This window comes from Misgurnus anguillicaudatus, chromosome 8, assembly GCF_027580225.2.
Source record: "Misgurnus anguillicaudatus chromosome 8, ASM2758022v2, whole genome shotgun sequence".
Classification (NCBI taxonomy): domain Eukaryota; kingdom Metazoa; phylum Chordata; class Actinopteri; order Cypriniformes; family Cobitidae; genus Misgurnus; species Misgurnus anguillicaudatus.
This window is the reverse complement of record NC_073344.2, coordinates 20,370,281-20,385,452: the sequence shown is the minus strand read 5'-3', so window position 1 is coordinate 20,385,452 and position 15,172 is coordinate 20,370,281. Positions and strand designations below refer to the sequence as shown.

Below are 15,172 nucleotides of genomic sequence, written 5' to 3'. Positions count from 1 at the left end.
TGCTGAGGATTTTCTTTTTCCGAGTGTATCATCAAGACTATTGGTCCTCCTAGTTGTCAATCAGGAGTGGTGCGCAATTGCATTTTTTTAAAAAGTGGAGAAGGCAGTTCTTTTCTAAAATTCAAGAAAATCCTCCGCTACACCTTTAACAGAAATTCATACAGGTTTAGAACAACATGAAGATGAAAAAATGATGACAGACTTTTCATTTTTGGGTGAACTAACCCTTGCCATGAAACAAAGATTTTACAATAAAGATTTTAATTTGTGCTTATTTTTATACAAACTTACATCTAAGAATTTCTTCTTTTATATTAATTTGCTTTTGAGGTGAAACTGACCTTTTCGTGAGATCGACGTAAGTAAAGATGATTAGCTAGCACTGTTGATACGCTAATGAACCATAACATAATGAAACAAATAGGCATGAAATTAAATATCAGTCAGTCAGATTTTGTCAAACCGAGGACAACACAAGACTTTATATGGCCAAAGGGGGAATTAAAATCTAAGCCTTTAAAATGGTTATCCTATGAGCCCAATCTCCAGCGGTTAAATGGCATGTCAGGATAAATTACTGCTGTGCTGGAATGACGCTATTCTGGGATGTGCATGGGGGGGTCGAGGAAGACCCCAGCACTTATGGGCAAGCTTTAGTAGGACAAGCATGCATGTGTGAGTTAACACAAATGAATCACACCTAGACCGACTCTCCCGATGAGATGTGCAGGGGCTCAGCTGTTTTTTATTCAAACAGGGGAGTCTCTTATTATCAAACACACACACACACACACACACACACACATCCATAACTACAGGGAATACTGCTGAGACCTTTTTACATTCATCATGCAGAAAAACATCTGTATATAAAAAGTCTATAAATCTATATCTATAAAAATGTCTGTCTTTTACCTCATTGCTATACTTTATATATGACTCTATATGACATTGTTATGATATAAATATGACATAACAATGGTTATACATTTAGTTTGGAAGATGTAAGTGGTGCATTCAAAGTCTCATTCATGATGCTGGGGTGTTCGCCAGCATGCTACAATGTCATTACGTGGTTGAAAGTAAAAGCAAAAAAATAATATACAGTAGCTTAGCTTGTAAAAAAATAGCACCGTACAAGCAACAAAATAGCAGTATCACATTGTGAAGTGTTGTGAATTAGTGATGTAAAGGAAAATATCGAGGGATCCTGCAGCTCTGAGGCTCAGTGGATTTCCTTGGCAAAATCTCAACCATATGGGACCCCAGTAGATGTGAAACTGGCAGACTCAGACAGTAACGCTTCAGGGGGGCAAACACATTTCAGTGCTTTCCTACTTGTTGAGAGGTTCAAAAGAAGAAGAAAACAAATATATTATCTTCCACACCACTTCCACATTTGTATTTTGAGCTTAAATATTCATATCATGCTTGAGAGAGATGTTTAAAAACCAGACAAATATACAGTGTAAAAAAAAAATCCGTAGAAATTGCAGCTGGGTTGCCGGTAACTTACCGTAGATTTAAATGTATGTTATTTACTGGCAACATCTTGTTCAAAGCTAAATGAACATTTAACATTTTCATTGTCTTCGTCTTAATATAGCAAAACTAAAAAAAACAGCATCAAGCAAAACATTCTGGGAAACAAAATCTGATGCAAAAAAACAGAAAAAGGTTGATGATGATTTCTGGTTCCCAGAATGCTTTGCATGAGGCTGTTATTGTATAGTTTTATTCTGTAAAGATAAAGACTTGTTAATATTTAAAATTTATTTAACTTTGAACAAACTCTTGCCATTAAATAACATAAATTTAAATCTACGGTAAATTACCGGCAACCCAGCTGCAATACCATTGTAATTTCTACAGATTTTTTTTTACAGTGTATGTGTTATAGTCACGAAAAGTTTAAACTTTTGTTCGTGTCCATTGCGCGAAATTAATTTTTTTCTTAATTTGAGCACGAATGTCTTTTCCGTGTCAATCGCATGAATTTCTATAAATAGTTTTTCGTGTCCGTGGCACGACTTTCTTTTTCGTGGCATTTTATGTATTGTTTTCTCATTGTTTTTATTTTCTAGAATCACTTTCTGATACGTTTTTAGACATCATAACCCAAACCCGAACTCTAACCCCAACTCTAGGCGAGAAAAGTTTTAAAAGCGGAAGAAAATCCAATACCGTATTTTCCGGTCTATAAGCCGAATTAAATAACTGACAGTAATACAGACATCTATTCAGCTTGCTGTCCTGTCTGCTATTGTTTAGTCGAATAACTTGCCTTTTCAGATTAAATGTCTGTTCTTCAGCTTGGATTTAGTGAAATAATCTTCTAAATAAACGCAACGTATAGTCCACTGTGACTTATTTATGTTATTTTGTCTTAATTACGCATTTTTTAATAATACGGCTTATACTCGGGTGCGGCTTATAGTCCGGAAAGTACGGTACATAAAAGTACAACCTAACCCAAACCCCAAATCTAACCCCAACTCCAAGCGACAATGATTTAAAAATAGGAAAAAATTAGAAAACAATACATAAAATGACACTAAAATGAAAGTCATGCCACGGACAAGAAAATCTAAATTTGTGCTGAGTGTCACGAAAAAGACATTCATTTGAATTTCGTGCCATGGACACGAATAAATTAATAAAATTTTTCGTGACTATAACACGACTTTCCGTCAGATCATGTTCATGTCCGTCAGATCATGACAATGTCAGAAAAAAAGGTACAAAACTGTACCTTTTTTGTCGCTGGGGTGGTACCCCAAGGTACCGTTTTGTACCTTAACAGGTATTTAAACATAAACATATACAATGTTGTACCTTTTGGGGTACATTACTGTTCCTTAAGGATCGATTGTGTACCTTCAAAGGTACAGTTAACTGTTTTCTACCCCTTAAATTGAACTGGTACAAAATTATTCCTTAAGGTACACAATTGGTCCTTAGGGTACAATATTGTACCCCATAAGGTACAACATTTTAATGTGTTGTATACCCATAAAGGTACAAAAAGGTACCTTTTAGGGTACCACCCCAGCGACAGAAAAAGGAACAACTTTGTACCTTTTTTACTGACAGTGTGTTCTGGGATTTCTGTTCCGGTTAGTTTTACTTTGCGTCAGACGTGTAATGAAATATACTTACAGATATTTTCTTGTCTTATTTACACGTCACATTATGATAAAACCTCCATTACTGAGTCATTTTTGTCCTATCTGTGTGTCTATGTTTCCCTGCTTAGAGAGAGAAAAAAGCGTTTTTGCCTCAAAATTGACAGTGACAGTCGGGTGAGATTGGGTCTCAGTTATGAGTCACAACTATGGAGAAAAGGGCGAAGGTATATATTAAGCAAGGTAGGAAATGTTTTCATGTAATGGAAGCACTTTGATTCAATTTTGTTTACACTTTTTTTAACCCATCGTTGGGCCAAACCTAGCTGTTGGGTTAAATTAACCCAGAAAATGTTTATATTTTACCCAACAATGGGTTAAAACAACCCAGCATAGATTCAATTACAACACGAATGTGTTTTTCTCTTTTTGACCCAGTGCCGGGTTGAAAGTAACCCAGCTTTTTTAAAAGTGTACACAGACATGCATCCACATACACTCTAAAAAATGGACAAGCCCAGTCGTTGGTTTAACTCAGTGCTTCTCAATTAGTGGGGCGGGACCCCCAGGTGGGGCTCGAAGCGACACCAGGGGGGGCGCGCGAGACCCCGGGGAAAATACTTTTTCAGGAAGTTATTTTTTTGCACTGTCACTTATAGACATTACACCCCAATCAAGCTGATAAGCCGCTTGAGTTTTTATTATTTTTTATTGATTATATTTAATTTAATTTTCAGTATCAAATGGTCCAAAAATATTATACTTTAAATAAGGATTGTTTTTTTTTTAAAGCAAATTGATGCATTTTAAATCTTTTTTGTTACAGACTAAAAAACAATGTTAATAAAGTTATTCTTTGTTGTAAGTTGATCGATATTTTTATTTTTGTGTTTTGTTTAATGTTAATAAGGATACAATGTTTTGCAGATGTGTCATTTTATAGACAAATTATACTATTTACAGTCGCGGCGGAGAGTTGGGGGGACGCGAAATGTTTACCTCTTCCTAGGGGGGCGTGACAGAAAATAATTGAGAAGCACTGGGTTAAATTAACCCAGAAAATGTTTATATTTGACCTAACAATGGATTGAAATAACCCAGCATTTTGGGTAGAGACAAGCCAGGAAGGGTTAAATTACAACCCAACGGTTGGGCTCATCCCTTTTTGACCCAAGTGTAGCTTAAAGGCAGGGTGCATGATCTCTGAAAGCCAATGTTGACATTTGAAATCACCTAAAAAACACGTCCCTACCCCAATAGAATCTGGGCCTTCTTTTGATAGACACATACGCAACCCAGGCAAAGATGTTGTTTAGTAGACACGCCCCTTACTGCTGATTGGCTCCAAGTGTGTTTTGGTAGTGGGCCCAAAGCGTTTTTCAGAAATTGTGCACTCCGCCTTTAATTGGTCGAGCACTGGATTAGCAGCCCAATATATACCAATAAAAATGTGCACTTTGGATTAAAATGCACAAGAATGAGACGAATAAAAACTGTCATAGTATTTATATGCAAGAGAAATGTAGTTTTCACAAAGTTCTCACATCTGGCACGACAACAGCTAAACTGTAAATACATGATGGACACCAGAAATGAATTCGACTAATGTCTGCCGGATAGCAGAGGGCAGTAGATTCACAGACAATCAGCTCATGTCCAACAGTTCAACAGTCCAGTTCTTGTCATATTGCTTTTCCTTTTATTACATTTGGACGTTTACAAAAAAGGCCACTTCTAGTGTGTTCTCGGTAAAGATGAAGTGCAGGCATCTTGTTTAAAGTTGGGATCAGCTCAGTTTTGGTAGCAGAAAGAATAATGGCCCTCTCTCTTTTGGTCATCACGGATCACCCAGAATCCTGCAGAAATAACACGCTTTAAGACACAATAATACACATACTGTACCAACATAAACCTGTTCGAGATGCAGCAGTTTACACGCACACACACAAAAGATGTTGGAGGTGCTGTATTATTTTGTCTGTTAGTTTTTACATTCTTTGCGTCTTTGGTTAATTAATGAACTAAAGCAGCGGAGACACTTCTGGTGACGATGATAAAACAGTTTTATCACTCAGAGTACGTACCAGATGACTGGAGGAAATTATAAACACATTGTGAGTGCAAACACGCGGACATCTCCAATTTATACCGTGGTAAATTCTTCTGGTAATACTAAAAGCTTTCCTGATCAAGACTAATTTGTAAACAAAAGGATGAGATCTATTATTGTGTCCCACAGAAAATACATTTTAATACACTTCTGCTATTGGACTTAAAGGTGCAGTGTGTAACTTTTAAAAGCATCTCTTGGCAGAAATGCAATATAATATACAAAACTAATTATCAGTGGACCTTTCATAATGAACCGTTATGTTTTTATTACCTTAGAATGAGTTGTTTATCTACATACACCGAGGGTCCCCTTACATGGAAGTCGCCATTTTGTGCCGCCATGTTTCTACAGAAGCCCTTAATGGACAAACTTTTATCTCCGACGATGACATGTTTGTTCCATGGTGGCTACCGTAGCTTCTTTATGTGTTTCGGTGAACGTTGGACCGAGCGTTGATTGCAATTCGCGACTTCACCACTAGATGCCGCTAAAATTTACACACTGCACCTTTAACTTGTGCTGGAAAAGCCGGATGTTGATTAGCAACTACATCTCATATGCTGGGTAAAGACGTTTGAGCTAACATGGACATCAAAAAATCAAATATAGTAAAATTTATATCTAAACTAAATTATATGTTTTATATTTATAAATAAAACTTTATATTTTTACAGTAAAAACATCTGAGCAATTCCATGCAAATGTCAACCTTGACAACCATGAAAATATTAAGTGCAACAAATGTTTTTAACCATACTGGTATCTCAGATGTCAACATTTGGTGGATTTAATACAACACAATCTTACGGAAAGTCATGTTATAGTCACGCAAAATGTGATTAATTTATTTGTGTCCATGGCATGAAATTCAGCTTTTTTTGTGAATGTCTTTTTCGTGTCACTCACACGAATTTCTATAAATCGTTTTTCGTGTCCATGGCACAACTTTCTTTTCGTGTTATTTTATGTATTGTTTTCTCATTCTTTTCCCTTTTTTTTTTTAAATCATTGATGCTGGGAGTTGGGGTTAGATTTGGGGTTTGGTTTAGGATGTACTTTTATGTATTGGTTTCAGCCCAGTCTCACGAAATTTCGCTATATAGTCACGTATTTTTTTATTCTTTTTTCGTAATATTATCACGAATTTCGCGTTTCTTCGTGATCGTATAACGAATTCCTGTTTTCGTGTGATTATCACGCACTGGTAACTCAACTGTTTTGTCTTCTTTTCTTACCATGGTCGCTTCGGTTTAGGGTTAAATTTACATAAAATGACATCCCTAACCAAACCGAACTCTAACCCTAACATATAAAAAAAATAAATCAGAAAAAATAGTATAAACCAATATATAAACTAAGTGACATTCTAATGCAAGCACCAAATCTAACCCTAAACCGAAGCGACAATGGTTTAAAAATAGGAAAAAGCAGTTGAGTAACCAATACGTGATAATCACACGAAAACAGGAATTTGTTATACGATCACGAAAAATGCGAAAATTCGTGATAATAGCACGAAAAAAGAATCAAAAACTATGTGACTATATCACAAAACTTTGTGAGACTGGGTAGATTGGTTTCTACATGTTCTGCTTTTAAAACTATTCTCGCCTGAAGTTGTGGTTTGGGTTAGGATGTCAAAAAATTTAACAGAAAGTAATTCTAACCCCAACACCAAGCGACAATGATAAGAAAATAGAAAAAAAACAATGAGAAAACAATACAAAAATTAAACGAAAAAGATATTCAAAAAAGCTGAATTTTGTGTAATGGACACAAATAAATTAATCAAATTTTGCGTGACTATAACACGACTTCCCGTGAGATCTGTACACATACAAGGTCTAAGTTTATGTTTTTTAAACATTTAAAAAATATATTTTTCATGATTAGGTAAGTGCAGCTTTCAGAATTGTCATGTCCATAATGGAGAAATGTTACATCCATAGCAGTGTTTTTTCTCACACAAAATAAAATAAAATTTTTGTTTGAGCCGTCCCCTCCCTATTTGTTTAGTATTGCTTCTGGATTGTGCATTTTATTTACATAATTTCTACAAAGTATGTTATCTCCCAAAAATGTGTGTCCTTTTTTGTCACACCCAAAACGCATGTGTATTTAAAACATTAACACGTATATAGACTGATACTTTTCTGATGAAAATATAGTAAATATAGAAAATATAGTTCAAAATATGTGACCCTGGACCACATAACCAGTCATTTTTTTAAATTGAGATTTATATATTAGGGGCATTGCACACTGTAAAAAATACTTTGCTGCCTTAACATTTTTTGTTGAATCAACTCGGATTTACAAGTCATTTCAACTTACTATTATTTATCTTGACTAGAGATGAGTTGTTATAACTTCAGGTGAGTTGTTACAACTTATAAAATTAACAACATGTGACAACTCATCTGAGTTGACTTAACAAAAAATTTTAAGGCAGCAAAGTATTTTTTACAGTGCACAAGATCTCGGGCCCTATGCATAGGCAGTCCTAATGGGTCCCCATGCCCCACCCTTATAATACATTCCAGACTTTTCAAGGCCCTTCTCTTCCTTTGGGGCCCTGGTAATCAGTACTGGTTTTACCCCCAGTCTGACCCCCTGTATATATCATCTAAAAGTTGAATAAAATAAGCTTTCCAATGATGTTTGTTTATTAGGATACGACAAATCTGGAATCTGAGGGTGCATAAAATCTATATATTGAGAAAATCACCTTTGAAGTTGTCCAACTGAAGTCCTTTGATAAATAAATTTGATATATTCACGGTAGGAAATGTACAAAATATCTTCATGCAACATGATCTTTACTTAATATCCTAATGAATTTGGGCATTAAAGAGCACCCATTACATTGCTAAAAACACTGTTATTGTGTGTATTTGGTGTAATACAATGAGTTTGTGTGGTTTGTGGTTTGCTTTTATATTTGCTCCTTTGCCCTGCCTTCCTGAAATGTATTGATTTTGTACAAAGCTCATTGTTTTAAAAAGCACAGCGTCCTCCGATTGGCTAGCGAACTAGAATGTTTTGATTGGAAAATCAGCTCCCAATGCAATACTATAAAGAGTTAATATCGTCTTTACTACCTTATCAGTACGAGCCGAAACTGATCCAGAAAATGCAGATGACCAAGCTGATCGGTCAACTTTGTCAGTGAGGTTTGAGCAGGACATAACAGATTGGTAAGGTACAGATACTAAAACATTAAAACCATGTATGCATTTGTGATCATAGAAATGAATAGTAACTCATGTCATTGTTTAAATCGTGAATCGGATAATTGGTGCTTTTAAAAAAATCTATCATTTTAACCCATACTTTACCCAGTTTACCCTTTGTGTTAAGACTGGTTTTGTGGTCCAGGGTCACATATTAGTAATTAGTATATTGAGAAATTATATTTTAATTTCTTCGGACCAAAACTGTCCCATCCATTACACTGAAATTGCTCATCTGTGTTGTTTGTTGAGTTTCTCTGTTAGAGTTTGTCTCACTAGTGAGTTTTCAAATTTACAGAGGAGAGAGAAATCTTTGCAAGCAAGATCTTTTTATTCATACAGTCGTTCGGCCCCCAAGGGCATTAGAAAGTTATTAGGAAGCTCGCTGATGTAACTTTATGTCAACTCATCTGTTCACCTAAATCCTCTCCATTATGCGCTTTCAAGAACTGAAATGGTATTGCATTTCTCATATTATTGCCTCCCTAAGGTGAATCTAAATGAAATATGTATTACACAAAGACGTGTCAGAGGTATATCTGACATCTCCATAATGTAGTTTGTTTATTAAAGACGGTCTAGTTCAGTATTTTCGGTCTTTCAATTCATATAGAGCAGTGGCGGCTCGTGACTGCTCATCCGAGGGGCGCTGATTCAAAATAAGTGTTCGGAGTGTCGTGTGTGGTTCCTTTTTTTCGAAATAAGTGCCTGCTGCACGCACGTCAAAACCGTTTATGATAAAAGAGATGCTCACGTTCACAGAATACATGCAAGAAACTCCCTTAACAGTAAACTCTGATTACACATGAGATTATGATAAAAAGTAAGCCCACTTGTAAAAACACAAGACTCACACACATACACACTAAATGACCAAATCGAAGTGATACAGGCTTTAAAGCTGCTATGTCTGAAATGGGATACATAACAATACTAAGAATTGGCAGCATGATTGATAGACAAACTTGAGGAGCAAAAATGTGTCCAAAAAGTTTACCTTCTAGTTCCTGTTGCTTTCATAGGGTGTGGGTGCGACGAATCACAAGCCTGCTACGGTTATCGGCCTATATCCATCATCACCAAACCCCAGAATTCCAGTCGTCACAGTGTCTTGTTCCTTGGTGAAGGAAATAAAATAGGAATTTTAAAAACTGCATGACTCAGAAAGAGTTAATGGACATGTGAGTCTCAGAGCTAGACAGATGCAGATATAAAGCTGTGAGGTGTCAGGCGAGTCAACACACCTCAGGTTTCACGCTCTCTGTGTTAACGCTTCAGAAATAACAGCTACTGAATGTGAGAGTCGGTGTATATTATACACTCTCACATACTCTATAAAAAGAAATGCTGCTTCACGCCATTCCGGATGTTTAAATTGTTTGAGGAGATAGGAAAATTGGACAGGAATGGAGGATTTTGAAGAACATGAGTATATACTGGAATAAAGAGGATGGAAAATCAAGCAGACATGCAAACAAAAATAGAATAGAAATTGAATTCTCATATTTATGGCACTACTTTATATTTTAAAACGAATCTAATTAAATATTTGGAGTTCTCTTTGCAGGGTCTAGATAGTGAAATGGGTAAGATCTTAACCTTGTGTTTTAAGGTTTAGACAATAAATATTTTATCAGCCATGCAGGGAATTATTTCTTGTCACGGGCACACGATGGCAGCACTGAGCTGGCATCGTATGCCCATCCAATTATCTATTTAAATTATGGCACATTATAAATATGTGTAAATAAAAAAAATCCAATAAAATGATTAAAATCGAAACGTAAATTTTCAGAATGAAGGATAAATGGATTTAAAATAATAATTACAATGATTTTTATTTCATGACTAGATGAGTTTTCCCCAAATGACACGTCTGCTATTATTGCTTATTCATACAGTGGTGTGAAACAAACGCTTGAAATGACGAAAAACACAGATGACTGAAGCACACAGTTCTGCAGTTTGACATTGATTCTATCTGACTGAGCGCTTGGCACGCGTCTGGCAGACCGCCGCGCGTCCACTCGCACCCGTCACAGAGCGCGTCAGCGTGAAACCTCCGGTAATCGGCTCGCCCTGCACCTTGTGTGCTGTATTCTCCACAGGAGAACGCACGAGTGAACTTGCACGGAATCACAACTTGACAGCTCCAAAAAGTGCCAAAATACGTGGTGCGCAATTACAATCCACAAAACGTTTAAAAACAAAGGTGCTTAAGGAATGACAAATATAACAAGCATTTTTGGTTTCCCCAAAAACCTTCTCTGTATTATCTTTTATAGGCTAGTTAGTATGTAGAACATTTATCCATTGTAAATGTATGAAAACAGTCAAGAACCAGGTTGCGCGCTACAGTTACGCATGCACAGTGCATGCAATTTGCAAATCTGCCCTGTTTTAAATTGAGTTTTTCAGTCTATTGTTAAAACTGTATGTTATCAGTCGGCCATTTTTGAAAGACGAAAATATGAAACAGGGTGTGACTGCTTCAGCCCCTGATGGTTTGCAAAGCTGGTGTCATGCAAATTCGATGCGAAATCTGTTTTGCATCCTTTTTATTATAGAGCTGCAAAATGTTGAACCCCACAAAGGGATCCTTTTCTGATCACAAATCACGCGCTCTGTTTTGCCAGTCAGGCTTTGTGAACCATCTGGAGCGTTGCTCTGACAACGAGAAGGATGTCATGGTAACATTAAAGGGGGTTACCCAGGAAACTGTGGTCGCCATGGAGACTGCATCACAGGGGGAACCAACATGAGGGGCGTGATCTCTCAGTCTCTGATCTCGTCTTAGCTTCCCATGCCAGGCAGGCGATTAGTCCATGCATGCCACGTTCCTGAGACGCATCCATATTTTCCCACAAAACCAAGCTACTGTGATGTGTCACTTTGAGGGGAATCGTGAACGTACGGTACTATTTTTAGCTTAAACGTGATTAGCCGAGTAACTTGATCACAAGAGTATTTTGACTGAAGATATATTCTATCGTCTTTCATTCCGCATTAACCAATTTCATTTGGTGAAGGCAAAACAACTGAGATTGAATAGACATACATAGTTTGATTACATTATTAACAACGTATTGTTTTTCCACATTCATTGCGTAAATGGAGATATATAGATATATCAACAAAATACATATGATCAACACATTATCTCCGAGCATATTCAGTTTGTTCACATTAACAGCGACACATTCAGCTGTTTCACTTTGCCACAAAACGTAAGATATTGCGAATACTAACAGATAATGGTGGTTATATGTTAACACTGATAACAAACGCAGACTTACGAGCACAATATTAGCAGTTTGGGTGCATGGTGCGGTTTGGTCCCTGACCTAATCCTTATTCTTTTTGCTGTAGACAAATGCAACACGTGCAAACGGCATGGCACCGTTTTCTACCCAAATGACGCCCTGGTTTATTTCAGTGTAATATGCTGGTTTGTCCATGACACGTGATAACGCACGACCTTGCATTTTTAGGGGTACAATGGTAGTGATTATTGTAAGACATTATGTGGTTGCCTGATTCACTGTGGCTGTCTGGCACTGTACAAGATTTAGACGTCTGTGAAAATCTTTTTAATGTTTACGCAATTTTGATTGTTCTGGTTTGTGTAGTTTGGCTGTTTAAATGCGCTATTTATGCCTTCCTCGATGACCATATATTCCGATTTGCTAAGGGACGACATGCTTTGTGTCCGTTTGAGATCTTCCGTGGAGTTCAGGTGTTGGCAGCTGCCAACATGGAGGTATTGCGCATGCTCTTCTCCATCAGTTTCCCGGTGATAAAAGTAATTGAAATTGGAAACGATGACGGGCACTGGCAGCGCAATTGTCAATACGCCAGCGATGGCGCACAGCGAGCCAACAATTTTGCCTCCGATGGTTACTGGATGCATGTCTCCATAACCGACTGTAGTCATGGTGACCACAGCCCACCAAAACGCATCTGGGATGCTGCTGAAACTCGAGGTCGGATCGTCGGCCTCTGCGAAGTACACGGCGCTGGAGAACAATATGACGCCTATGAAAAGAAAAAAGATGAGCAGTCCCAGCTCCCTCATGCTGGCCTTTAGGGTCTGTCCGAGAATTTGGAGACCCTTGGAATGGCGCGAGAGCTTGAAGATGCGGAAGACTCTCACCAAACGGATTACGCGGAGGATGGCGAGCGACATGGCTTGCTGTCCATTGCCTTGCCTCTCGGCCAACTCCGTGCCCAGAGTAATAAAGTAGGGTATGATGGCCACAATATCAATGATGTTCATGATGTTCTTGGAAAACGTGGCTTTGCTGGGACACGCAAAAAAACGCACGAGCAGTTCAAATGAGAACCATATGATACAAAGTGTCTCGATGATAAAGAAAGGGTCCGTGAAAGTGCTGGAGGCAAATGGGCCAGTGCCGTTCACGATGGGTGACACAGTGGCCGGGTCCCTGTCGTCCCTAAACTCAGGCAAGGTCTCCAGACAGAAAATAACGATAGAAATCAGAATGACCAAAACCGACACGATAGCGATACCTCTTGCAGGACCCGAGCTCTCCGGGTACTCAAACAAAAGCCAAACCTGTCTCTGAAATTCGTGATTTGGCAAAGGTCGCTCCTCTTCTTTGATAAAGCCCTCGTCCTCGCGAAATTTCTCCATCGCCTCCTCTCCAAGTTGATAAAATCGGATTTCCTCAGAGAAGATGTCAATGGGAACATTCACGGGTCTCCGAATACGCCCCCCAGATTGATAGTAGTACAGGATGGCATCGAAGCTCGGTCGGTTTCTGTCAAAGAAATACTCGTTTCGGAGCGGGTCGAAGTAACGCATCCTCTTTTTCGGGTCCCCAAGTAACGTGTCCGGGAATTGGTTGAAAGTTTTGAGTTGGGTCTCAAAGCGCAGTCCCGAAATGTTGATGACCACCCGTTCGCAACACTCGTGATCCGGCTCGTATCGATCCAGCGACAGGTGACTGGGGAGCGCCGCCGTTTCCTCCAACATGTTATCACAGGCGACGACTGTCATGATGTCCTTCTCCGTCTCCGCGTATCCGTGGTTGTCGGCGTTGTTCCCTCTGTGACTGGCTGAGGGCGAGTCAATGAGGTTGTAGTGGTCATCCATACAGGTGTGGGTGCGGAGCGGCAGAGGGCGAGCCGACTCCCCTACCAAACATTGGGTGAACTGAAGGCAATAACGCGACCACCTCTCTGTTTCTTGCGCGCGCTCTCGACAGCCCTTTAACACACTGTCGCCGCCCCACGGAGCTTTATAAACACATGTCTACTCCCGCCCACGGCGAGCATATGTTTGACACATTTCCACCGCTCGCCCCATCGGAACGCAACTAGACGCGGGCGTCGATTCTCGGCGCGAGCCACCGCCTTTTCTTTTGCGCGCAATTTTCGATGTAAATCACTTCACGTCAAGCACTCAGCATGCAACTACATTAACAATTGTGCATTTGGCTGACGAAGCGACTTACAGTGCATTCAAAGTTTTTATCTATATGTGTGTTCCCAGTCGAACCCAGCACATTTGCGCAGCTAACGCAATGCTCTAACAATTGAGCTGCAGACACATTTGCGCTATTAGGAAAAAATGCACAGTCCATTCAATTAAAAATTAAATTACAGTAATGTCAACCTTTATTATTTTAATAAAGAACCTTTACTTTTAAGAGTGTTGTCACGATGCGTGTTCAAAACGATACAATGCCATGAACGCAATGCCATTAGGCTATTATTATTTTTTCCAAAGGTAAATTAATATATACGTTGCATTTCTAATAATACAATCGAGTGAATCAATTAATTTTAAACGCATACATGATTTTCTTGGCTTTGGTTAAGGTTTATTTGCACGTTCCAATCAAAACTGTGGAGCTCTCCATGGTACTGAAGAGTTGCGCGCGCTTCAGGAAGAGCTGAAGGGGAAAACACATAAAAAGATTGACATGTATCTCATCAACAGAATCACATTTTTACAGCTAGAAGCTACGCAATGCATTTATTTATTAACATTTTCCAAAAAAGACATTGAAGAATATTTTCAATACTGTAAAAGAACTGTTATTGAAATGCTTGTTTGTTCATATCAAACTAAACTTTCACTTTTTTTCCTTCACCTTGGTTTATCCATCTTGTTGTGTTCAATATAAAACCTTCACACTGCTAACATAATAAAGGCACATTTGTACAGCTGTGAAAAATCTGTTTGCAAGGACACATAAATCCTTTAGACAGTACTAAAAACTGCACCTTTTGAGATTTGTGAAGAATGATGCCAGGTGCCTTGAATCTGTCCGTGCACTCCATCTTCTCTTCAATAAACCAGTGGTCTGATGCACAGAGACCAGAGGCTGAGCACTTACTTTTTCATATTCAGCCTTCCCCATTATAAAGCTGTTAAGATCATAGACTTCCCCTAACCCAGCAAATCTCTCATCTCATTCACATGTGTACAGATCTGCAACTCAAGAGGGGAAATTGCGTGCGTGGTTATGTTTGCGTAAGTATATCCTCCATGTTAAGCAATCCCCTTCCCGTGATAATGGAGTCTGTTCTTTATCATGATGTGTCGTTGATGTCTGTCAGGATTGCACAAGTGGGGATTGGCCAGAGATTAAACTGCTTATTTGCACAGCAGCAGCTGTAAAGAGACCATGGAGGTGATTCATCTCTGTAAAAGAAGGGTATTTAAATATTCA

At 38.5% G+C, this 15,172-nt stretch overlaps 2 protein-coding genes across 4 annotated transcripts in view; one reads left to right on the top strand and one right to left on the bottom strand.

Annotated features, from left to right (window-relative positions):
- Positions 1-15,172, top strand: part of ngfb (nerve growth factor b (beta polypeptide)) — a 117,103-nt gene that overhangs the window by 34,852 nt on the left and 67,079 nt on the right. The gene's annotated exons all lie outside the window — the stretch shown is intronic.
- Positions 4,617-14,110, bottom strand: kcna3a (potassium voltage-gated channel, shaker-related subfamily, member 3a). Its single transcript, XM_073870437.1, has 3 exons — positions 11,182-14,110; positions 9,469-9,588; positions 4,617-4,981 (listed from the first exon to the last, which is right to left on the bottom strand). The coding sequence occupies exon 1, from the start codon at positions 13,585-13,587 to the stop codon at positions 12,040-12,042; it is 1,548 nt and encodes a 515-aa protein (XP_073726538.1). The 5' UTR covers positions 13,588-14,110; the 3' UTR covers positions 4,617-4,981; positions 9,469-9,588; positions 11,182-12,039.

Bases quoted from the DNA above. Each gene is read 5' to 3' on its own strand.
- kcna3a (XM_073870437.1), bottom strand. From the start codon at position 13,587: ATGGATGACCACTACAACCTCATTGACTCGCCCTCAGCCAGTCACAGA.